Source organism: Ovis canadensis, chromosome 7 (genome assembly GCF_042477335.2).
Source record: "Ovis canadensis isolate MfBH-ARS-UI-01 breed Bighorn chromosome 7, ARS-UI_OviCan_v2, whole genome shotgun sequence".
Lineage (NCBI taxonomy): Eukaryota > Metazoa > Chordata > Mammalia > Artiodactyla > Bovidae > Ovis > Ovis canadensis.
Genome location: NC_091251.1, coordinates 24,882,690 through 24,908,511, shown reverse-complemented (window position 1 = coordinate 24,908,511; position 25,822 = coordinate 24,882,690). Strand labels below are relative to the sequence as shown.

At 37.1% G+C, this 25,822-nt stretch overlaps 1 protein-coding gene across 5 annotated transcripts in view; it reads left to right on the top strand.

Moving 5' to 3' along the window:
* Positions 1–25,822, top strand: part of DPP8 (dipeptidyl peptidase 8) — a 53,575-nt gene that overhangs the window by 23,310 nt on the left and 4,443 nt on the right. For 4 of the 5 annotated variants that reach the window (XM_069595414.1, XM_069595410.1, XM_069595413.1 and 1 more), the window contains 13 exons: positions 817–945; positions 1,485–1,546; positions 3,226–3,326; positions 4,099–4,276; positions 5,160–5,319; positions 7,949–8,028; positions 10,812–10,964; positions 11,214–11,349; positions 12,750–12,895; positions 20,002–20,148; positions 21,363–21,515; positions 22,727–22,869; positions 23,573–23,684. In XM_069595414.1, the coding sequence (XP_069451515.1) occupies positions 817–945; positions 1,485–1,546; positions 3,226–3,326; positions 4,099–4,276; positions 5,160–5,319; positions 7,949–8,028; positions 10,812–10,964; positions 11,214–11,349; positions 12,750–12,895; positions 20,002–20,148; positions 21,363–21,515; positions 22,727–22,869; positions 23,573–23,684 (1,700 nt within the window). Of the gene's footprint in view, positions 1–816; positions 946–1,484; positions 1,547–3,225; positions 3,327–4,098; positions 4,277–5,159; positions 5,320–7,948; positions 8,029–10,811; positions 10,965–11,213; positions 11,350–12,749; positions 12,896–20,001; positions 20,149–20,552; positions 20,740–21,362; positions 21,516–22,726; positions 22,870–23,572; positions 23,685–25,822 lie in introns of those variants that run through there. The other variant, XM_069595415.1, reaches the window with a different exon arrangement.

The window sequence follows — 25,822 nt, the reverse complement described above, 5'->3', positions numbered from 1 at the left end:
TTTGTGAATTCACAGGTATTTCACTAGCTGAGAAACAGCTCTCTAAAGCAGAAGCTTTCAAACTTTTTGACTGTGATCTGGTTAGAAATTTGCTTTACATTCTAGCCTAATACATTGTACATATATTCTATATAAAACTGAAAACAAATTTCATGAAGCAATGCTTAATCTTACATGTAATGCACTCATATATTTTTTTTGCTTGTCTTATTTTTAAAATGCTGATTATGACCAGGTAAAATATTTCATGACCCACTAATGGATTGCACGTAGCATTCTGAACACATCTCTAAGGGACCATGAAAAGTATTTATATTTAAGCCATATCTTAGATTTGGACATTTTAAGATGTAAAATGTTTTGCCATAACTCTGTTGTTAAAACAAGATTATGACATGAATTAGAGAAATCATTTAAAAAAACCTGGACTCCTTTAAAGTGGGGTTTATTTTGTTATAGCAAATACTTAAGTGTAATAATTCCTGAAAGGAATGCATTTTAAGGTATGCAGGAACTGAAATCACAAGTCTGTTTCTTCCAGAGAGAGAGAGTGTGTGTGTCTCTGTGTGTGTCTGTGTGTGTGTGATGATTTTCAGTTTTTATCTCCAAGAGTAGTAACCTTTAACCAATAAAAGTGGCTTAGCAGTAACTCACCTTGCTACTGCAAAGATTAGTAGTATTTTCATACATGAAAGAGAATATATTTTACATAAACTATTTTTTACTATGGGAAATAGAATACTAGAGGGAATGGTCAATTGTGATGATTTTCTGGCATAGTGCTCCCAAATTTTCAATATTCAATTTCCTTTTAAGCTCCCAGTGGCAGTAAAATTCTTAGAATTCTATATGAAGAAAATGATGAATCTGAGGTGGAAATTATTCATGTTACATCCCCTATGTTGGAAACAAGGAGAGCAGATTCATTCCGCTACCCTAAAACAGGTACTGCGTTCCGCTGATGTCTATGTACACTCATTCCTGCTTCGCAAACAAGATTCTTCCGCGTTCATTCTAAAGCTTGGCTACCATTGGTCCTCTAGACCGGAGCAGAGATTGTTAAGTGTCTCTGAAGGGAATTTTTTTAAATTATAGGCTGATCCTTTTAAATTATTTCAAAGGTAGGGAAGTGCACAAAACTGATTATTTCAAGGAATGGATAAAGAAGTATCTTTGCTACAAACTAAAGATTTTTAAGGGATTATAATCTTAATAAATTAGCAATTTTTTCCCCATATTGCTATTTACAGCATTTCGATTGTGAAATGAAATAGGATTCTCCTTCATTACCTACTAATTCCTAATGTTTTTTGGCTCCTTTTATAGTCATATTGAAAATTACGAATTTGAGATAGAATTTTGAGTTTTTTATGTAATAAAGCCCTGACTAAATGCAATATTCCTGATTTGACTAAAAAGGATTCATCTGGTAAAATTAGTTTGAATGGCTTTTTATTACTGTTTGTTTATATCTCTTCCTAAAGGCACAGCAAATCCAAAAGTCACTTTTAAGATGTCAGAAATACTGATTGATGCTGAAGGAAGGGTAAGTATAAAATGCTGAGTTAACTTTTTGTATCATTTGTCTGTCAACAGAGATTGTAGATATGCTTTCTTATATTTTGGACTTGTGGAACTTGCTGAGACATCTGTAGATCATGATTTCAGGTTGACCTCATTTTCTACTTTGAAAACTTTCTTACTGGTTCCCAAGTTAGGAATATGAGGAGATGCGTATTTACCATTCCTTTCCAGTAGTTTTTCCTCTTTGCCTTTGTTAATTCTCCAGATCAGTATTTCTTAAATAGTGGTTATTGACTGATGAGTTACCCTATGTGTTGAATAGTTATCTGTCTTAGATTAAATATCCCTCATGTCTTTTATACTGCTGCTTTCCACAGTCAGATGCCTATAAGCTTAATGTACACATAATTAATTAAAAAAACAATCTTCTCTGCTAGACTTTTTAAAAACAGCTTTATTGAAGTATAGTTCACTTACAATGTAATTCACTCATTTAAAGTTTAAAATGGCTTTTAGTAGATTCTCAAGATTTGTGCAGCTATCACCACAGTCAATTTTAAAACATTTTCCTTACTCCTAAAGGAAATTCACATCCCTTAGTTATCACCCCCAAACCTCTCCATGGCCCCAGCCCTAGGCGGCCACTAATCTGTTTTCTGTCTATGGATCTACCTATTCTGGACATTTCATATCAATGGAATCATACAGCATCTAGTCTGTTCTTTCACTTAACATCTTATTTTCAAGCACTAATCCTGTGGCACCAAGTAACAACACTTCACTACTTTTTATCACCTAAAAATACTCTATTGTGTGGCTATATACCACATTTTTTTTACCCACTCATCAGTTTTGGACATTTGGGTTCTTCCAAATTTTGGTTACTAAACGTAATGCTACCAGTAATGTGGGTGTACAAGTTTTTGTACGGTCATACATTTTCATTTCTCTTGGTTAGATACCTAGGATTGAAATTGTTGGGTCATATTATAATTCTGTATTTTAACCTTTTGAGGAACTTCCAAACGGTTTCCGCAGTGGCTGCACTACTTTATATTTCCAGCAGCAGTGTATGAGGTTTGCGACTTCTCCACATCTTCATCCGCTCTTGTTATTATGTGTCTTATAGCCATCCTAGGGGATTTGAAGTTGCATCTTATTGTGCTTTTGATTTACATTTTTCTAATAACTATTGATGTTGAGCATCTTTTCATGTGCTTATTGGCCATTTGTATATCTTCTTTGGAGAGCAATCTATTCAGATCCTTTTGTTCATTTTTAAAAATTTATATTTTAAAGTGTGTTAGCCAGACTATTTAGGGAAAAAAGTTTGCTTACTCAAGACCATTTCACTAATATATTATACATATAGTATTTTAAACTAAAATGTAAAGAACTAGAGACTACTATTTTTCTTAGATACTGAAGTCTATAAAGTGATTAAAATCTGATTTTACCAGTTACTATCAAGAGTTCTATTAGTATAAACTCATGGAAAAAAACTTTTAGACTGTGCTAATCCTTTTAGTTAGAACTTTTTTAGACATAAAGAGAGCCAATAAAGGTAACCCATGACTTACTGCTGGTTTTGCTATATCCTGTGTACCTAAGACTGAACAAGTGTCATGCTGTTAAAGACAGTGCTTTAAGTAGACCAGTATCAGTCTTCTGTAACTAGATCCCTTTTTTCTTTTTCAATAGATTATAGATGTCATAGATAAGGAGCTAATTCAGCCGTTTGAGATTCTGTTTGAAGGAGTTGAATATATTGCCAGAGCTGGATGGACTCCAGAGGGAAAATAGTGCGTATGTTAAATTGTCACTTCTTTACAAATAATTTAGGACCCAGAACTGTCTGTGCTGTTAGGCCCTTCCTTTCCTTTGGAGCTGTTTTCACATGTAAATTTGCAAGGTAGTTAGTTCTGCACAAAGAACTCTTCCTGAACTCAGTGGGCTTGTAATCCTATAAGCATAGGTGCACTGCATTTTATTTCTGTCTCTTACTTAGCCAGTGACAGTTTCACAGTGTTACTTGTGGTTAAAGTAGGACTTTCAGGCTCATATGTAAGTATATGTATTTCTTTAATTGTATAATTTAAGCAAAAATATTTGTACAGCCTTATGTGAAGATGTACATGTATTTCCTGTGTCTGATGTGGACAACAGGAGTTTTCATGGGGCTGGCATTTGTTGACATTAAAGGGAGAAAATAATTTCAAAGGCCATCTGTGATTTCGGAAATTTAAAGAAAACTACTTTTAAAACCTCTACTCAAGCTTAACTGTAAAAAAATAACTGGAATATGTGTACCTATGGTTGATCCATGTTGATCTAAGGCAGAAACCAACACTGTATTTTAATTATCCTTCAATTAAAAATAAACTTTAAAAAATAAATGTAGAATGAACTAATACTTTTCATTAGCTGTTTATAAGTGATAATTTAACATATACTAAAGCAATACTGTCCCTTGATTACAGAAATAACCGATGGGTGCTAGGGGAAAGATTAGTGGAATATTCATTTTCCGAAAGTGAGCTTTATTTTGTTCTTTTCTTTTGTTTATTTAAATAGTGCATGGGCCATCCTACTAGATCGATCCCAAACTCGCCTACAGATAGTGTTGATCTCACCTGAATTATTTATCCCAGTAGAAGATGATGCCATGGAAAGACAGAGATTCATCGAGTCAGTGCCTGACTCTGTGACACCACTGATTATCTATGAAGAAACAACAGACATCTGGATAAATGTATACATGTTTTCTTGTAATACTTGGTTTAAATATTTTCTCAGAATGCTAAAGTAAATGAAGCTCGATAGCAAACTATCAAAAGAAATTTTTTAAGTTCACAGCAATTTTGAATGTTATTTGCTTAGTTTGAACATTTCAAATGGGAATATTGGTTCCATAATGGGGAATGGTTTGTAGATGAAAGGTCGATGCCATTCCAATGACATCTCCCTGGATGCTGAATTGCCCTTGTTTCTGGACACATCAGATATTGAAAACACAACCTCGCCAGTGCCTCTTGAGAGGACCACGAGAGTCCTGACTAGAAAAAACTTTCTATTTTAAGTTGGTAAACTATCCCAAAATATACCAGTTTTGGATTGAATCTTTCCTTTTCCAGTTTAAAGGAAAAAACTCACACAAGGTGCAAAATAAAGAAAGCCAGATCACTCTCCTCTCGCCGCATATAGGCTTCATGTGACCCACCTAACACCTAACATCTGGTTCCCTTGAATTGTTAGAATATTTCTCTCTGGAAAAGTAAAAAAAACATTTTTTCTCATAATTCTTGTAATAAGATTTATATCATTGAATAAACTTTGTGCCATTTTTCAAAGAATTGCAGAGATGGTGAGTAAGGAACAGCTTTTGGTTGTGTTTTTCATTTTTCTCCATTTGGAAACATTTATTTCTTGGTAGCTGATGTCTTTGACTAAAATAAGGTAAATATGAAAGGCCCAGGAAAAATCTGTAATTTGTACATATACCATAACGCATAATCTGACAGTTACTTATATTTCAGAAAATGTTTATCAAGTAATTCTTTCTCTCTGGCTTAGTCAGATTGTTTGCATAGTATTCTCATTAATGTATATAGTAAATTAATCTATTTATTTTACAGATCCATGACATCTTTCATGTTTTTCCCCAAAGTCATGAAGATGAAATTGAATTTATTTTTGCCTCTGAATGCAAAACAGGTTTCCGTCACTTATATAAAATCACATCCATTTTAAAGGAGAGCAAATATAAACGATCCAGTGGTGGGCTGCCTGCCCCAAGTAAGAAGTTACTTTCTATTTAAAAAGAGGCAGAAGGTGGGAGGGTATATATGAGGTAGCTAGAGCAGTCAAATTCATAGACATAGAAAGTGGCTGCCAGGGGCTGAAAGGAAAATGCGTAAGCCTAGGAAAAATGAAATAGTGCATTGGATACTTCTGTGTTTTTAAAAAGACTGAGTATGGTTTTCTACTTTAATAATACAGAGTTTGTTTTAGAATACTGGACATTTAATGATGTTATGCTGTATGCTTTACTGCCATTTATAACTTAACAGACTCAACATAGCCATTTTTTAAAAATTGTGGTAAAATATGCGTAACAAAATTTACCATTTTAAGTGTGTGGTTTCTTGACATTAAGTATATTCCGTGCTGTTCTGCAACCGTCACCACTATCCATCTCCAGGATTTTTTTCGTCTTTCAGAACTGATTCTGTCCAATAAGTAATATCCAATTTAGTGGTAAATAATTAATAGCTTCTCATTCCTCCCTCCTTCCTTCCCCTGGCAGCCGCTTTCCATCTTTATGAATCTGACTGCTCTAGCTACCTTGTATACGTGGAGTCACACAGTGTGTGTCCTTTAATGACAGGCTTATTTCATTTAGTATAGTGTCTTCAGGGTTTGTCCGGATTGTAGGATGTGTCTGATGTCCTGCCTTTTTAAGGTTGAATAATATTCCATTGTACATGTAAACACATTTTGTTTACCCGTTCATCTGTCTATTAACAGTGAGGTTACTTCTTTAGACCATTTTAAATAATGCTGTAATGAGCATGAGTGGACAAATAACCAGTTTGAAACCCTGCTTTCAATTCTTTTGGGTATTTATCCAGAAGTGAAATTGCTTAGTATTGTAATTCTTTAAAGTTTTTTGAGGAACCACCACCATATGCTTTCAATAGCAGCTGCACCTTCGTACATTCCCATTAGAAAGTGCCCAGAAGTTCCAGTTTCTCTACATCCTTGCTAACGCTTGTTGTTTTCTGGGTATAGTTCCTTTTTTGTTTGTTTTGTTTTGGTTTTTGGTTTTGGCGGGGTTTTGGTAAGAGCCATGCTAATGGATGTGCAGTGGTATATCCTTGTGCTTTTGATTTGCATTTTCCTAGTGTTTAGTAACATCATATTATTTAGCCAGTTTGTATCTCTTTAGAGATATGTCTATTTGAATCCTTTGTGGACTTTTTAATTGGATTATTTGTTTTTTCAACATGCCTTTTAACATCATTCTTATTTGGGAAACACTGACCTACAATTTAGGACAGCAGAGTGAATACTACCTATGACTTGCTCCTTCTCTTAGCATGAATTTTTTTTTTTAAATCAGACTAGATCTTGTATATCCAAGATGGAGATTTCTTCCCTAAGAGCCTTAGTTTAATTTGACCCTTGGTGTGAAATTGCTCTTACTTGTTCCTCTGTTGTTCAGAAGTTAAATCTACTTAGAGATTCCAGAAAGTTTAGTGATGAAGACTGGTCAAAGAGCTATGAATAGTAATTCACTAAAACAACATTCTTGGGACAGGATTAAAAGACAACTTAAAATTTTATACTCGTATTGAAGAATAAGAAGCACTGTCACCTCAGCTGACATTCTTTTCAGAACACTTAGCCCCTGTTCCTCTCAGTGTCTGCTTCTGGGCCCTTCAACCTGTCTACCTCTTTCCATTTCCCTCCTTTTTACTTAGACTTTCTTGCTCCAGATCTTCGTCCTGTTCCTTGATGTCCATTTTATTTTCCTCTTCCCTTCTCTTTTTTCTCCCATAAGTGGCTATAATATGTAACAATTAGTATTTGTTATATATTAAATAATACTTATTTTCTGGTGATAAAATTTAAAGTACTAAGTTGAATTTTTGTGTCTAAGAAAAAGAAAATGAGTCTATTTTTTTTAACTTGAGTAGGACCCTACTTAAGATCCTATATCATCTCAGCCTCTTCTCAGCTATCACTTTGAGAGCCAGAGCTGGCAGTAGCTAGCCAGAGAGCAGGGGTTTCTTTCTTTTTTTATTTTAACCTTCTCCTTAGGCCACTGAGAGAGCCTCATCTACCAAGACAGAATCTTACAAAGATAAATGGAACATGTTGTTATTTGCTATGGTAATATTCAGTTTGTTTTTTGCAAATAATAAACAGTTGTATTAAAATTTTCCTTCTCTGGCTTAAGTAGTTTGCTGCATTTCTAGAAGAAACGCCTCCTGGACGCATTAGATTGTTTTTGTCTATCTAACCAAAGGTCTAGGAATGCAAGTGCTTTTGAGTTCTTTTCTGTCTTTACCGTTAGAGCGTATTTTGCTGTTTTAACTTTAGTTACATGGATCATTCCATTACTACTATGAAGACTCATACTTGGAATTTTTTTACCTGTAGACTTTATGTTGAGGTGAAACTCACATGACATTAACCATTTTAAAGGGAATGTCCAGAATGAATGGTGGCATTTAGTATAGTCAGTGTTGTGCAGCTACTGCCTCTCTTTAGTTCCAAAGGATTTTCATTATTCTAGACATAACTTTGACTTTTTCAGTGTTCCCTTTTTGAAAAAGAGAGTTTAGAATACTATTTTTCATTGTTTCATTTGATTCTGGTCTGATGTAAAGTACTGAATTATAATTATATTTATCTTTAGGTGATTTCAAGTGTCCTATCAAAGAGGAAATAGCAATTACCAGTGGTGAATGGGAAGTTCTTGGCCGGCATGGATCTAATGTATGTTCTTTTATTCTACTGATATGATTAGTCAACATCAGCTGTGTGTATGCAGTACTGAAAATCGATAGTCCAACTTCATATGACCCCAGTATTTTGAAAATACTGCTTCTGCTGCTAAGTCGCGTCAGTCGTGTCCGACTCTGTGCGACCCCATAGACGGCAGCCCACCAGGCTCCCCTGTCCCTGGGATTCTCCAGGCGAGAACGTGAGTGGGTTGCCATTTCCTTCTCCAATGCATGAAAGTGAAAAGTGAAAGTGAAGTCACTGAGTCGTGTCCGACTCTTAGCCACCCCATGGACTGCAGCCCACCAGGCTCCTCCGTCCATGGGATTTTCCAGGCAAGAGTACTGGAGTGGGGTGCCATTGCCTTCTCCGAAAATACTGCTAGGGCCTCAAAAAACCCAAGTTGTTGGAAAGGGAGAATCTTAGTTTAAATTCTAAATCTCACCCATTTATTAGATGTGTTCTGGTGACTAAAGGTCACCATTTTCAGATGCAGTGTTGCGTCTTAGTAAGGAATGGGCTGGTCCATACTTTCCAAGTCTCGCAAAAGTGAGTGAGGATATAGTTTGAAAATTATTTCTGAATCTCTTATAGACTACTTGTGTCATTTCTGCATTAGTGCGTTTACAGTTCCTGAGGTAGTGATGCTCTTCCATTCGCCTGTTTGTTTTATCTCACAAATTTAAAGTTTCATATACCACTTGCAAATTATAATGGACATTTATACAGAGCATAGATTGGTAAGGAAGGGAGGAAGTCCACCCTCTGTTTCACTGTTGGCATATGGCTTGCTATAGCAATTCAATGAACTCTAATTTTTTTCTTTTGCCTTTCATAGTACCTTGTGCTTCTTTCAGCTTTCAGTTAGGTGGTCAGTTTCATGAGATCTCTCAGAGCTCCATCCTTTGCATGTGTGATACATAAAGTTAAGTTGAGGTATGCTACCAGGATTTAGTGAAGGCCTATGACTTCCTCAAATTGATTGAGAAATTTATTGAAGAATTATGTATACTGGCTACTATAGAAGTCACTCAGTTCCTTAGATGATTAAGGAGAACGAATGAAGACACAGACCCCAGGTTTGTTTTTGTTGGTGTGATAACTTTAGGATATAACAGGATATATAGGTCACCTATAACTTAGGCGACCTTTAAAGTCTCATTTCCACTGGCAGTGTCAGTTGGCCTTCTGGTTATATATTCAATATATTTTTTCCTGTTTAGGGACCCTTAAATGTTACTGTCAGATGTTAGTGGAATTCTTAAGTTCTGATAATAAAAATTTACACTAATATAAACTTCATGCTATGTAATGGTTGGATAATACTGAGGGAAACCCCAAAATTATACAGAGCTGAACCTTATTTGGGCAACCTAAATGTCTTTCTATTACTTGCTATAATGTGCATCAGCTCTTTTCTATCATGCCTGTTTATGTGATATATTCATCTCTCTTTCTTACTCTTCTATTTTCCCTCTATTCTTGCGTTATTTTTTTTTGAAGTTATCTTTCCATTTTCTACTTTTGCAGGTGACCTGTTCACCCAAAGATTTTTAATGCCAGTAATTGAGTAAATCTTTGAGGCTTTTAAGTCTGTTAGCCACTAGGGTTCTCAAAGTGTGGTCACTAGACCACAAAGTATCAGTATCACCTGGAAACTTTAGAACTGCTAGGCCCACCCTAGACCTCTTGAATTGAGAAAGTTGTCTGGAGGTGGGATTCAGCAATCTGTTTTACAAACCCCTCAGGTGATTCTGATGTAAAGTTGTTACATGAAACAAAGAAAAAAGGAATAAGGAATTAACTATTTATTTAGTTTTGAAAGGCCTGACTTCTAACTGCTAAGTCAAGAGCAGAACCAGTCCTGACCTTTTACACAGATTAACACATACCTGTGAAGCTTCATGAAAGTTTGTTCTGCCATCTCTTATCCTTTGTATCCTTTCTATGTCATATAGGCCTTGCTTAATGTCAACTGTGTTTATTTCTATATCCATGCATGCTAAAATATGTTTGCAATGATTAAGAAGCTTCTTGAAGAAAATGTGGCATCTAAAAGTATTTGCTTTTAGAAATACACCTTTGTTTTCTGTATAAAAGTTTGGATTTTATTAAACATTATTTGAGTAGGCTGCTGGAAGATTTTGAAAAGGAACAATAAAAGCCATTTATTTAGAATCTCACTGTAATTTGGGAGGAATATTAAGTGAATTCAGCTGTGAGTGTACTGGCAGTTTTTTTTGTGTTCTGAATGAAGACTTAAAAGATCCTTCATACTTATTTATAAACTATGCCAGTATTGAAACTGTTGGAGTGATTGAGTAGAGTTATTCCCCAACCCAATAGATAAAACATTTTTGCAAATTTGTACAAAAGACAAAAAAAAAAACACTGCCTAAGATACTGCTGCACTGAGAAATAGACAGGATGCTAAAATTAGACTCTCTTAGGTGTGCGTGAATGGTTGACCTGAGCTGTGATATAGATATTTTTTCTCTGTAAAGGGTAGTCGTTTTAATGAAATAATTTTTTTATTTTAAGAAAAGCACACATTTTACCATATAGGAAATTAGCAGCAGCATGCAGCTCGGGTGTCCTTTTAACTTTCTGAACAGGATCTATTAAGACATGAACAAAACCAACTCAAGCTATTAACATCGGTGACAAATTTTTAAAGAGAGGCACAAGTCAGAGTGTGACTCAGATGATTCTGAGTAAAATTGACTGGTCTTGCCAAGGTCATACTAGCACTGATTTTTATGTTGTTATTTTGACAGATCCAGGTTGATGAAGTCAGAAAGCTGGTATATTTTGAAGGCACCAAAGACTCTCCTTTAGAACATCACCTGTATGTGGTCAGTTATGTAAATCCTGGAGAGGTGACGAGGCTGACTGACCGTGGTTATTCACACTCTTGCTGCATCAGCCGGGTATTAAGTCCCTGTTTGAAAAGGGTTTCCTGTCATATAAAAAATCTCTGCTCATATAATACTCCTTTTTAGTAACGTGAAAAGTGAAATGGCCTATAAAAACCTTAGCCTTAACTTTAACATTGTATATATATTCACATAAATGGTCAGACTGTTATACTCCTGCTGTAGCATCAGTGCAGATATAGCAACAGATAACCGTTTTTTAGTTTTCCCTGGGGGAAAAGTAATTGTTTTTCCTTTTTCTAGCATTGTGACTTCTTTATAAGTAAGTATAGTAACCAGAAGAACCCACACTGTGTGTCCCTTTACAAGCTGTCAAGTCCTGACGATGACCCAACCTGCAAAACAAAAGAATTCTGGGCCACACTCTTGGATTCAGCAGGTACTCATTCTCCTGAACCCTATCTTTAGCAAGATTAGTACATTAGTGCTCTAAACCCGTGTCGTAGGTCCACATTTCCTGACAGAGCCTTCCCGCCCCTCACCACCGCCTGTCCTTCGGCTGCTGGCTGATCTCATCCCGCCTAGTCTATCAGTTATCAAATAAGGCTGGTTACTTCTTACTCCAGGCAGGAGCAAGACTGGAAGGCCTTTTTGAAAATAAGATTAAAATAATCAAGATTAGTCCAGGTTCGATGCATGATATTGGATGCTTGGGGCTGGTGCACTGGGATGACCCAGAGGGATGGTACAGGGAGGGAGGGGGGTTCAGGATGGGGAACACGTGTATACCTGTGGTGGATTCATGTTGATGTATGGCAAAACCAATACAATATTGTAAAGTAATTAACCTCCAATGAAAATAAGTAAATTTATATTTTTGAAAAAAGAGAGCACTCTATAAAAAATAAATAAATAAAAAATTAAATAATCAAGATAACAGCTAGGAAGTGATTTATTCATGTTTGGATGATTTTCCAGGTAAACAACTGAACTCGAATGTCATGGAGACTGAACTAGTAATACGAGCAGGGAAGCTGCAGCTTTAAGGAATACCCAGCTGGTAGCTTTCTTAAACTTCTACCAGCAGTTGCAATGGCCATCTTAATAAAAGATAAATCCTCATTTTGTATGGGAGTGAAGAGCACTATGATTACCTGAATTTAAAATGCTTGATTTCTTAAATATAAATAATGGACTAATATATCTTTTAATTCATTTTGTACCCAAATCCTTTTTTCTGTTAGGTATTTTCACTCATAAATATCTCCTAAGGGGTTAAGAAATTAGTGCAAAACCACAAGGTATAGGTATGTTCTGGTGTCCACAATTAGAGTTTGTAATATGCTGATCTCTGCTTCAACTGGAACATCATCCAGTATACACAGACTTGGGAGAGGTCTGTGAAGCTTTCAAACACTGATCATGAATTTTTTTTCTGGGTTCTGATTAGGCTTATTGTCTAATGATCATAAAGAAATGTTTTTTGAGCACCTGCTGTGAGGAAGTTAAGTTAATTTGTGCTCTCAGTTTCTCATCAGGTATATGGCTTAACCATTGATAAGTTATACAAGCGGAGAGTGAAGTATTTGTGTTCTCCTTGTAAATACCTCCTGGGCTCCAGTGATTATTGATAATACTTTGTGTCTGCTTCTGAAATGGATATTTGATGTCTTCATTAGATTTCCTTTTTAAATATAACTATTTGTGCTTAATTTCTTGCTTCTCGTCTAAAGGAGGGATAGTTAGTTATTAGGGTAGTGGGTTTATGGTATTTTTCCCTTTCGCTCAGCTTGTCAAGCTCCCATAAGAACTTTACAGAATGTGTTTACCTCCTCCCAGGTCCTCTTCCTGACTATACCCCTCCAGAAATTTTTTCTTTTGAAAGCACTACTGGATTTACATTGTATGGGATGTTGTACAAACCTCATGATCTACAACCTGGAAAGAAATACCCCACTGTGCTGTTTATATATGGTGGTCCTCAGGTAGGCATATTTCTGTACCTATGTGTATGTGTTTTCATTTTCTTTTTTTTTAGATAATTTGTTATTTAAATGTCTGGTCAGTTGTTTAAGATTTGAGCATTGCTGAGCCTCTGCTGTTACTGACTCTGGCTTATGCTCTCATTACCCAGTTTAGGAGTTTAGGAAGCTGGGTTTTGTTAGGTAGCGAATTTGAAAATCAGTGTCACTTTCTTTTTTTTGGCCATGCTGCTTTGCTTGTGGGATCTTAGTTCCCCAACCAGGGATTGAACCAGGGCCCTTGGCAGTGAAAGTACAGAGTCTTAACCACTGGACTGCCAGGGAATTCCCTCAATGTCAATTTCTTAATTCACAGTGTGGACTGTAACTGTCATGGGGAATGTAATAGTCATGTCAGTTAGTAAATGTGTTGTATTCTAGGTAGAGAACTTGTTTGGAAAATGATATTAAATAATTAAATGTCTTGATTAATAAAGAATCTTAACAGATATTTTTGAAACCTTTGGTATCCTAATGAATTCCCCCTCTTCATTCTAAGGCCAGATCTCTCAAGCAAGCTATAATACTTTTATCAGCTAGTTAAGGCAGCTGCTGGAGAAGGAAATGGCAACCCACTCTGGTATTCTTGACTAGAGAATCCCATGGACAGAGGAGCCTGGTGGGCTGCTGTCCATGGGGTCGCACAGAGTCAGACACGACTGAAGCAACTTAGCACACATGCGTGCATTGGAGAAGGAAATGGCAACCCACTCCAGTATTCTTGTCTGGAGAATCCCAGGGACAAAGGAACCTGGTGGGCTGCTGTCCATGGGGTCACACAGAGTCGGACACGACTGAGTGACTTCACTTTCACTTTTCACTTTCACGCATTGAAGAAGGAAATGGCAACCCACTCCAGTGTTCTTGCCTGGAGAATCCCAGGGATGGGGGAGCCTGGTGGGCTGCCATCTGTGGGGTTGCACAGAGTCAGACACGACTGAAGCAACTTAGCAGCAGACTTTAAACCCGAGGCTTCCGAGATGGCATTGGTGATAAAGAATCTGCCTGCCAGTGCAGGAGACCCAAGACATGCAGTTTTGATCCCTGGGTTGGGAAGATCCCCTGGAAGAGGACATGGCAACCCACTCCAGTATTCTTGTCTGGAGAACCCCATGGACAGAGGAACCTGCTGGGCTACAGTCCACGGGGTCGCAAAGAGTCATGACTGAAGCAGCTTAGTACAGCACATACTATTCTTCAGCGCCGCAAGAAGTTTACATATTGATTTTCTTTTTTTTCCTGCGTTAAATAGTAGCATGTGAGTATTAAGGAAATTTTACTATCAGAGTAAAGTGTTTTGGTTAGGTTAGTTGGTTAACTGGTAATTTTTTTTAAAGTTTAATCTTGGTTATATATCTCACATTGAGCCCCTAAAGAAGTTAGAATTATACATATGTATATGTTTTTTTCCTAGTATAACTCTCTCTCTCTTTTTTAAAATTAATCTGTTTTTGACTGTGCTGGGTCTTTTTTACTATACTCAGGCATTCTGTAGGTTTGGCCACAGGGGCTACTCTTTGTTGCAGTCGCGCGGGTTCTCGTTGTGACGGCTTCTCTTGTTGCAGAGCACAGCTCTAGGTGCGTGGGCTTCCCAGCTTCAGGAGTTGCGGCTCCTGGGCTCTAGAGCACAGGCTCAGTAGTTGTGGCACATGGACTTAGTTGCACCGTGGCGTGTGGGATCTGCCTAGACCAGGGATTGAACCTGTGTCTCCTGCATTGGCAGATGGATTCTTATCTGCTGCACCATCAGGGAGGTCCAATTACAACTCTCTAGAATTCAGTAAATATCCTGTTTTGTAGTTATATCCAGTTATTCAGATCTGGAAGTGTATCTAGGTGTCAAGTTATCGAAAACATAAAAGGTAGCTACATAAGCCATAACATCTCAGCAGTGATGATCATATATCAACTTGTCACTTTGCCATTGTTTAATGTGTTTTACAAACAAAACATGATTTTCATTGTAGTTATCTACACATAAATTATGAAAGAGTTAAATGAGACTTCTCTTAAAAACTTGAAAGCCAGATCTTTGTGAACTTAAAGGTGTAATATAAAGAAATTCAAGAAACTACAGGGCACTCTTAAAAGCTTTACACGTTCTGTTATTTAAAAAAGAAGGATGTTTCTTCTTCCCAATGAAGAAATGAAATATGAGATATGTGAAAAACATACTATAAAAACTAGCTGGTTATCTAGATTTTTAAGACTAAAGGACTCCTCATATTAGTGAAGTGAAGTCGCTCAGTCATGTCCGACTCTTTGTGACCTTATGGACTGTAGCCTGCCAGGCCCCTCAGTCCATGGGATTTTCCAGGCAAGAGTACTGGAGTGTGTTGCCATTTCCTTCTCCAGGGGATCTTCCCAACCCAGGGATTGAACCCGGGTCTACCACATTGTAGGCAGATGCTTTACCGTCTGAGCTACCAGGGAAGCCCCCCTTACATTAGTAATTAAGTTTAAAAAGTCTAAGCCATATGAAAAGATAGTGTCACTAATCATTAGGGAAATGCAAATCAAAACCACAGTGAGATAGCACGTCATACCCTTTAGAATAGCTCTTTTTTAAATAATAAAGAAAATAATAAATGTTGGTAAGGGTGTAGAAAAATTGGAACTCTACTTTGCTGATGGGAATGTAAAATGATGCAGCCGCTGTGAAAAACAATATAGCAGTACTTCAAAAATGTATACATAGAATCGTAATCTGATCCAGCAATTCCATTTCAGGCCATATACCCAAAAGAATTGAAAGCAGAGACTCGGATACTTGTTTGAGTTACAGGTATGCAGTGTCAATTGCAACATCATTCACAATAGCCAAAAGGTGGAAGCAACCCTAGTGTCCATTGATAGACGAATGGATAAACAAAATAAGATATATAAAGGAATATTATGCACCCTTAAAAAAGGAGGAAGTTCTGACTTATGCTACATGGATAAACCTGAGGATATTGTGCTAAGTGAAATAAGCCAGGCACAAAAGGATAAATATTGTATTATTCCACTTGTGTGAGATACCCAGAAGAAGCAAATTCATAGAGATAGAAAGTAGAGTAGAGCTTGTCAGGGACTGGGGGAGGGATAGGGAATTATTGTTTAAAGATTTGAAGTTTCTGTTTGAGATGATGAAAAGGCTCTGGAAATCAGTGGTGGTTGTACAACAGTGTGAATGTGCTTAATACCACTAAAATAGGGCTGTTTGCCTCTCAAAGTGTTCTTTGGTGAGGCCAGAGGAAAATCTGGTGTTCAGTCTGCAGGGAGATGTCACCATAAGACTTTGAGTGATAAAATTGGTTGGCACTTCAAGCCATTGGGAGATCATTCATCCTTGTGTTTGATAATCGTTTTGATTAGTTATGAAGAGACTCCTTAATGTAAGACCAGATCTTTCTACTAGCACACAGTAACCTTGCAAAATTTGATTAAATCCTAAAAGTGATCCAAGCCTTTTTTTTTTCCTTCCCTTGGTGGGTATTCAGGTCAAAGTGGAAGTCTTTTTGAATAAGGAACAATGTCTCAATTCATAACATGAAAGGAATTACTTCCTGATTAAATGTAGCAGTGCCTGCAATAGGACATAAGTGAAACCAAGGAAAGCAACAAATAATTCTATTTGAAGTTGTTAAGGCTTATTGCTTTAAACTTTTTACTGATAACAGTAGTGTTGTTTATTTAGAAGGCAATGGCACCCCACTCCAGTACTCTTGCCTGGAAAATCCCATGGATGGAGGAGCCTGGTGGGCTGCAGTCCATGGGGTCTCAAAGAGTCAGACACGACTGAGCGACTTCACTTTCACTTTTCACTTTGATGCATTGGAGAAGGAAATGGCAACCCGCTCCAGTGTTCTTGCCTGGAGAATCCCAGGGACGGGGGAGCCTGGTGAGCTGCTGTCTTTGGGGTCACACAGAGTCGGACACAACTGAAGTGACTTAGCAGCAACCTAGAAACCTGTTAGAAACCCTTCCTGGAAAAGGCATGGAATTAGTGTATATCATGCTTACTAAGTGCTTCCTAGGCTTTGTTTGGTAAGCGTTAAAGTCACAAATCTCACATCATTATATCAAAAAATGAATGTCTTTCTCTGTACTTTTGATGTGTATTTAATCATGGATCATACCGTGGATTGTAAAAAGTTTTATTTCAACTATGTGTGAAATCAATACATGGTTATTAATAAAAGTGAATACCTTTAAAAATAAATAAGTAAAAATGTTTATTTAACAGATACTTATGATACTTCCTATGTGTTGGACACTGTTCTGCAAACATAAATGCATAAGTGAGGTTAAAATAGCAGAGTACAGGTTTTGAAGAATTGATAACTGAAGAAAACTTTTGGATTCTTAGTGCTAAAGGGCATTATGTGTAAGTACCTTCTTCTAAGAAGAAGCAGGCCTTGAGGCTACAAAGGCAAAAACACTGGCTCTGGGGGAAAATGTTTCTATCAGGCAACTGAGGCCGTCTTCGGTGATTTACAGCAGGCAAAGAAGTGAGTTAATTTTTTTATATGTTCGTATTTGTGCTCTTCTAGGCTTACTACTTCTTTTTGCAGCTCCCTTCCTTGAAAAACAAGCACCTTTGCCCACCAAACACCTCTTTCCAAGGTAGAAAGGAAAACCATCATTCTCTATTTTTCATTCATTCATTCAGCAAATAGTTACTGAGTGCCTGTTATGTACCAAGCAGTATTCTAGGCAGTGAGGATACCACAATGAACAAGTCAGACTAATGTCCCACCCTCATGAAGATTAATGAGGAAAATAAGATAAATTCTATAACTTCATATAATGGCAGTGTTATGAATAATTGTTGAGAAGGAAGATAACAAAGTGACTAATAGGAGGGTTCTGATCAGAAGGTCAAGGAAGCTCTCTAAGGTTGCAGAGGATGAGAAGGGATGAGCCACGTTAAAGATCTAAGGGAAAAATAAATGTCAAGGTCTTGGGGTTAGAACCAACTCAATATAATCGATAGTAAGACTGGAATACAGTGCTCAAGGGGGAGAAATGGTATGAGACGAGGTGAGAGAAAATAGCCAAGGACCAAATATTGTAGGGTCTCGAATGTAGTGGTAAGGAGTTTAGATCTTACTCTGATCTAAATGCCCAACCATTAGAAGGAGGCAAGCTATAAAGTCATACCTGGTTTACATTTTTAAAACATCGTTCTGTTACTATGAGAATAGCTTATATGGAAGCAAGTATAGAAACAGAAAGATCTGTTTGGCAGTTGTTACAGTGGTAACTAAGCATCCAGAAGTTCAAAAGGAAGATTTTTGTACACACCCACCTCCAGTCTAGCCCAGTAAATGATCAGTAGATGTTGATTGAGTGAAGATAGCATCAATTCTTATTTTAATTCCTGACTAACTTGGTTTTCCCAATGGTTTCCACCAGAGAACACTTTCTCAATTTTGCCAGAATGCATTTTTTGTTTATTATCTGTCTTTGTTGTTGTTGTTCAGTCCCCCAGTTGTCTGACTCTTTGCGACCCCATGGATTGCAGCACTCCAGGCCTCCCCGTCCCTCACCGTCTCCTGGAGTTTGCCCAAGTTCATGTTCATTGCATCGGTGATGCCTTCCAGCCATCTCTTCCTCTGACGTCCTCTTCTTCTTCTGCCCTCAATCTTTCCCAGCATCAGGGACTTTTCCAGTGAGTCGTCTGTTCACATCAGATGCCCAGCATACTGGAGCTTCAGCTTCAGCTTCAGTCCTTCCAGTGAATATTCAGGGTTGATCTTCCTTAAAATTGACTGGTTTGTCCCAGGTTCTGGCACCAAGAAATGAAACAAAACAAAACAAAAGATGGGTTTGATCTCTTGCTGTCCAAGGGACTTTCAGGAGTCTTCTCCAGCACCACAGTTGAAGGCATCAGTTGTTTGGCATTCCACCTTCTTTATGGTCCAGCTCTCACAATCATATGTGACCCCTGGGAAGACCATAGCCTTGACTGTATGGACCTTCGTTGGCAGAGTCATGTCCCTGCTTTTCAACACACTGTCTAGGTTTGTCATCGCTTTCCTGCCAAGAAGCAATTGTCTTCTGTTTTCATGGCTGCAGTCACCGTCTGCAGTGATTTTGGAGCCCAAGAAGAGGAAATCTGTCACTACTTCCACCTTTTCCCTTCTATTTGCCATGCAGTAATGGGGCTGGATGCCATGATCTTAGTTTTTTAAATATTTAGTCTTAAGCCAGCTCTTACACTCTCCTCCCTCACCTCATCAAGAGGCTCTTTAGTTCCTCTTTCCTCTTAGTGTCCACCAAAACCTTGAACTTCTGTAGCTTTTTGCCCATTAGTTAAAGTCTTTTCACTGGAGAATTTACTTCTGGTGAAGCAGTAAACTGCATTTAATTTCTCAGTCATTTTGAAGTATAGTTTCTAGGATGCGAAAGTTTTTTGAGAATCATCACCTTTTGCACTGATCTGTGTAACAGGAAAAAGTAAGCTGACTGGTCACTATTTTATTAAAGTACTGAAGTTTTCCCTCTACTGGTCAGAGACAATCCCAGAATATACAGGTAGGGAGAAAAAAAAATGATCCTGTTCCATCATTTGAAGGGTGCATTTCTTTCTCAAGGTAGAAGTAATCATTTTTGTAACTTTTTTATGGAATAGACTGAATCATTTATCTTGTAGTTAATATCTAGATTATGATTTTGAAGTCTGTAATTGTTCATTAATCCTCTAACTTTGCATATGAAGTTAAGAAAGAAAAGAAAGAACATAAACGTGAAAAGATTTAAGTTAATTTAAAAATATATCAGGGAAGGGGAAAGAGGGAGTTACTAAACAGTGACCTTAAAAAAAACCCTGAATTATGCAAGATGAATAAGTTCTTGAGATCTGCTGTGCAAAATTGTCCTATGATTAACAATACAGTATGGTACACTTAAATTTTTAAGAGGGTCCATTTTATGTATTCTTGCCACAAAAAAATAATTTCATTTTATAGGCAAAATAATATTAAAAATGTAAGCTTTCTGTTTTTAGCAGCATCCTGCCTCTCTCATTTGCTTTTGTGTGTCACCATAGAATACATTTCACTGAAGTTGTCTTTCTTCCTCAGGTGCAGTTGGTGAATAATCGGTTTAAAGGCGTGAAGTACTTCCGACTGAACACCCTGGCCTCTCTGGGCTATGTGGTCGTGGTGATAGACAACAGGGGGTCCTGCCACCGAGGGCTTAAATTTGAAGGCGCCTTTAAGTATAAAATGGTGTGTGAGCATACCAGCATTTCTCTTTTAAAGACATTTGCAGTTTTTGGTGCTTTGTTTGATGTGAAATCCCAGAGACAGAAATGGGGAAGGGACTGTGAGTGAGTGTGCGTGTGTACATATGTGAGTGTGTGTTTGGGGTGGGAGGGGAGGTGCTACCTGATCCTCACTAGGCTATTCCAGTCCACCTATAAGTAGCTCTGTGGAGCTGAGAAAGAACCACTTTACATAGAAACCCCCTCTCTTTCTATTTTTTATGTCCAGTTTAGCCAGAAGGCATCACATTTAGTTTTCAGCATCCTGTACACTATTAAGAGGAATAATTGAGATTTGTTCTGTCCTCTGTGAAGAGAGAAACCAACTGGTTAGTGCCTTCCTTGTGACAAGCCTCTTTCTCTCTACAGGAAGCTTTAAATGCTACCTTTTAGAGATGCCCCATGTCCTTTCTGCTGCTTTGGGAAATGATGAGAATCCGATGTTCCTTTTGCACAGTAAGGCAGTTACTGTGTTTGCCAGTGTATTGGACATGCTGAGTAAGACATGGGGATTTTCTCCCACAGCCAGTTCTTTGACCTTATGTTGTATTCTCATGTAAGTTTTTGTTTTTATTTTTGTTTTTGGCTCAGTGAAGTGAGATTGTGTGCACTGGCAGGCCTAGTAATACAGATAGGGTGGTGGTGATAGGAATTAGGACTATATAGGACTTTAAAGAAACTGTATGTTCAATTCCTAGAGGTAGATAATGGGCAAAGAGGAGGACAAGACCTCAAGAGTGATTCCTTCTACTTTATTGCATGAAGTTTTAAAGAGAAGTAAAATTAGTCATCCACTTAAGGGGGCTAATTTTTCATCTTTGGGTATAGGAAGGCTTGTTACAAGGAAGATGCTGACCTCTTAGCAGACAACAGAACAAATGGAAATGGGAAATACCCACATGACAAAGGACATTTGGGGTTGCAGTAGGAAAGAACTTTGTGACTAAGGGGTAACTAAACTCTAGGACAGGCTAGCAACAGAAGCTATAGGCTCCTATCTCTAAATAGAGGTAAAAAAATTTTTTCCAAGCCACAGAATCTCAATCAATAATAAGTTCTTTTCTTAAAAAAAAAAAAACACAGGTGTTTTTAGTAAGAACATCTGCCAGCTTTCAAAACACTCTTATAATGAGATTTTTATTTATCAGAATCAGTGAAATGTTCTCCCTTTTTTGACAGGGTCAAATAGAAATTGACGATCAAGTGGAAGGACTCCAGTATCTAGCCTCTCAATATGATTTCATTGACTTAGATCGTGTGGGCATCCATGGCTGGTCCTATGGAGGATACCTGTCCCTAATGGCGTTAATGCAGAGGTCAGATATCTTCAGGGTATGTGATTTCCTATGGTATTTCTTTTGCAATAAGGGTAGAATTTTCTATAAATTGAGATACAAGAAAAGAACCAAATTTCTGAAGTTGACAGTATTATGAAATGTTAGGGTTTGTGTGTTTAACAGCCATGAGAAATAATAGATTTATCTTGTCAACTTGTGGGATATATATTTATATTTCTTTATCTGTATATATCTGTATAAAATACTTGTCCGCTTGATCAGTTATTAGCTATTAACAGACATATGCCAAATATTATGGGAGATAGTCATGATTAGTAAAACCCACATTCTTATTGGGTTGTTCTTATTTGTTTAATTATTGGGCTACAGCCTCTGAGGGCAGGGCTCTATCTGCCTTATACTGTATCCTCAGCAGCCAAGCACAATGCTTAGCACATAGTAGGTCCTAAGTAAATCTGTACCAAATGAATAAACTACTAAATATATAAGCAGTGATTACAACTTTATAAACAAACTCTTAGAAAAATATGTTAGAAAAAAGATGCTAAAAACTGTTAAGAAAATGGAAATAATGAGTAGCATTTTTCTTTTTTTAATATTTCATTAACATGATTTTATTTTACAGTGGAAATTATTTATTTTTAGGAATAAAAGTGATAAGGTTTTTGTATATTCAGATAATCTTTATTTATAATAACCACGAAATGAAGTCTGAATACTGCCATAATTTTCTCAGGCTTGCAGCTGTCAAGAAAGTAATTACAATAATTAAATATAAAACTGTGTGGGGGCCTTAAAATGAGACAAGTGTTTAGTACGTAAATAAATTTCATTCATTGTTTTACATTTTGTACTGCCAACGGAAGCTAAAAGAACAAAAAAGAAGAAAGTGACTGCCCTTCCTATGTAAAGCTGGCGCTTGTCCCGTGTTTTTCCTCATTACACCGAGGCAGTCATATGTTCTAGCTCAGCCTCCTCTTCTCATGGAGACTCATGTTTGTGTTTCATCCAGCCCAGGTTAAGGATTTAGTGTGTGCCACCTCTGTGGAACATGAAGCTATCTGACTCATTAAGTATCAAGTTCTTGACCTTGGCATTCCCCTTTGATTTTCTAAGTAGCCTGAGACCGCAGTTGTGAGGCTAAAGCCTAAAGATAATTTTAGCCTATAAATTTGCAGTTACAGACTCTCAGTGTTAACCATTCTTTTCTGAACCGCGCTTGACTGTCACTGTTGTCTTCTGTAGGTTGCTATTGCTGGGGCCCCAGTCACTCTGTGGATCTTCTATGATACAGGCTACACGGAACGTTACATGGGTCACCCTGACCAGAATGAACAGGGCTATTACTTAGGATCTGTAGCCATGCAAGCAGAAAAATTCCCCTCTGAGTAAGTTCAAGCTTTAAAATTAAAATTATAAATTTAAAATTGTATTTTTTAAGATTGTCTTTAATAATAAGGAAAGCTACAAATATGACAAAAATAAAACTAATATTTTATGGATTACTAGAAAGCATGGCTGTTTTCTTAAAGCTGAATTATAGGCTAGTTCATATAATTTGGGGTTTTTAGCAAGTTATATTTGAAGCAATTGCTTAAGTGCTAAAAGAAGCTTATTAAGTATACCACTGTTTCCCTGGAGGAGGGCATGGCAACCCACTCCAGTATTCTTGCTTAGAGAATGTCCATGGACAGAGGAGCCTGGCAGGCTACAGTCCATGGGGTCTCAAAGAGTTGGACACAACTGAGCAACTAAGCACAGCACACCACCACTGTTTCAGAGTGGAAAAAATCCCATTTCTGCTTCCATATATTTTACAAATAGCATATATGATTATTCTTTTTCTAGGGATATGCTGTAATTATTAATGTATGATAATATCTTAATAAAAAATTGAATACATTTAATTTTTTTCATTACATGTAGCATCTGGTTGATATATTACTAATTTAATATTGAAATGTTGAATCCTTATTCTAACATTACAGTATAAGGAAGTTATTGTAGTAGGTTATGGTTAGTTTTAACAAGTTAAGTAGTTTTCCCATATTCTCTATTTTACCTCATCCTCTGATATTTCCATTTCTCCAGACCAAATCGTTTACTACTCTTACATGGGTTCTTGGATGAGAATGTTCATTTTGCACACACCAGTATATTACTGAGTTTTTTAGTGAGGGCTGGAAAGCCATATGATTTACAGGTGAGTTCTTTTAATTTTCTGATTAAAATAGTCATGATTCATGATTGGTTACTTTGGAATATAATAAACTATGGAGTGAGGTTGAATTTTCAGCTGTGGCTACTCTCTGCTTAAGAGAACTGAAATAATAGGCATAGTTAGCAGTGCCTCTGGTTGGATAAAAGTTAAGGTTCTATTCTATCGAAGTCAGGATGAAAATTTGCCTGTCCGATTACATGACTTGTGTATCTGTATCTGCTTTCAGTTTGTAATCGTGGACAAGATGACAGGAATCCATTCATTATCCTCCTTTGCTTTTCTTCTTCCCCTTGGAAGGGTGAGGAAATGCTGCTTGATTTCATTGTTGTAAAGGATTTTTAGGACCTGAATATGTGGTCTTTTAATTTTCTTCTATTTTATATTGACAGTGGGGCAGAAACCAAAAGTTACCCACCTCCATTGCTCCATTATTAAAAAAAAAAAAAAAGCCTTTAAGAGAAACTGTTCCTTCCCTTCCTTGTTTCTACTCCTTGCGTGGGTTATACACTCATAAGAAATGAAAATGTGACTTTTCCTTCTTTTATGTTTCAGTTGGCATTTATTCAGGTAAACTATGAGGTATTTAGCTATAGCATCAGTTTTCAGGGGTCTCAGGACCCTTTTATATACCAAACAGTTTTTGTTTGCGTGAGTTATGTCTATGAGTATTGCTCTCACATTGACTAAGAAAATCTTAAAATATTTATTTGTTTAACAGTGATAAACTATTATTACATATTAGCACAGATCACATTTTTTTAATGGGGGAAAACAATTTAAAGTTTACTGAGAAAGTTAGTACTGTTTTACATATTTGTAAATCCCTTTAATATCTGACTTAATAAGAAATAACACCTCAATGCTCGTATCTACTTCTGTTGTGCAGTGTTGTTTTGGCTAAATAAGTGAAGAAGTTTCAGCCTCACAAAATACCTAGCTAAGAAATGGGAGTAATATCTTAGCTTTTTCAGATAATAATGGCTGTTCTTCTTTGTTGCTACACTAAAGCTGGACAAATGGTACTTTCTTACAGGTTAGTTTTAGTGTGGAATCCGAAGCCGTATCTATAAACTTTTCATGCTCTGTTATAGTCTGTTGGGTGGATCTTGTACTTCAGATGCATCTTTTATCCATGCATTGGTCATCTGGAAAACACTGGTTCACCTCTAATTGTTGACTGATTTCATCATACAATATTTTAAAAATCACATGCATTAATGCTACCACTGATCCCAACAGAAAAGTCTTCCAGGTATTGGGAAACTCATGAAATAGTAGTGGCAGATGCAAGTTTTCCAAAATTCTAATTTTCACTTAAAATCTCAAAATTTGTCACTAACAACAAATACTGTCAATGTTGTCTTTGAAGTAGCCAGCTCACATTATTTTTGAGAGAATGTTTGCCAAATAGCCAAGTCTGAATCACCGTAGATGTCTTTCTTTCAAGTGAGAAAATGGAGTTCCATTTATAAGCTCAGTTTTAGAGACCCTGGCAATCCAGTGGTTAAGACGCCACACTTCAGTGCAGGGGGTATGGGTTCGATCCCCGGTTGGGGATTTAAGAGCTTGCGTGCCTCAAGGCACAGATAAAAGAAAGAAAACTCAGTTGTACAAGTCTTTCCCTTCAGACATCCTGTAGCAGAAGTGCTTTATGCATTCTGCCCATTTTATCACCACAGAATATAAAAAGACCTCTGCTCAAGGGTTGCAATTTAATAAAATTCTAAATTTTACTTCTGCTTAAATGAAGCTGGCATTTTTTCCTATTTACGAAAGTGTGCGTCACTGATTTGATTCATGCTAAGGCACCAGCAGTTTTACCCACCATTGCCTTTCATTATCAGTGCAGGTGCCAACACAGTGAATAAACGCTTATTCTTTAATGTCTTAGTTTTGTCTTAGTTTTGTCCTGAAAGTAGTTTTGGCCCTGTGTATCCCTTGAAAGGGTTTCTGAAGACTCCAGAAGTCTGCAAACCACACTTGGAGAACCATTGGTCCTTCTGTAAGCTTAGTGATACATAGGGAATTACAAAAAGAAGAGGGACCTCCTCAGCAGTTCAGTGGTTGAGATGCCACACTGCAGTGCAGGGGGCATTGGTACCTACCTTGGACAGGAACTA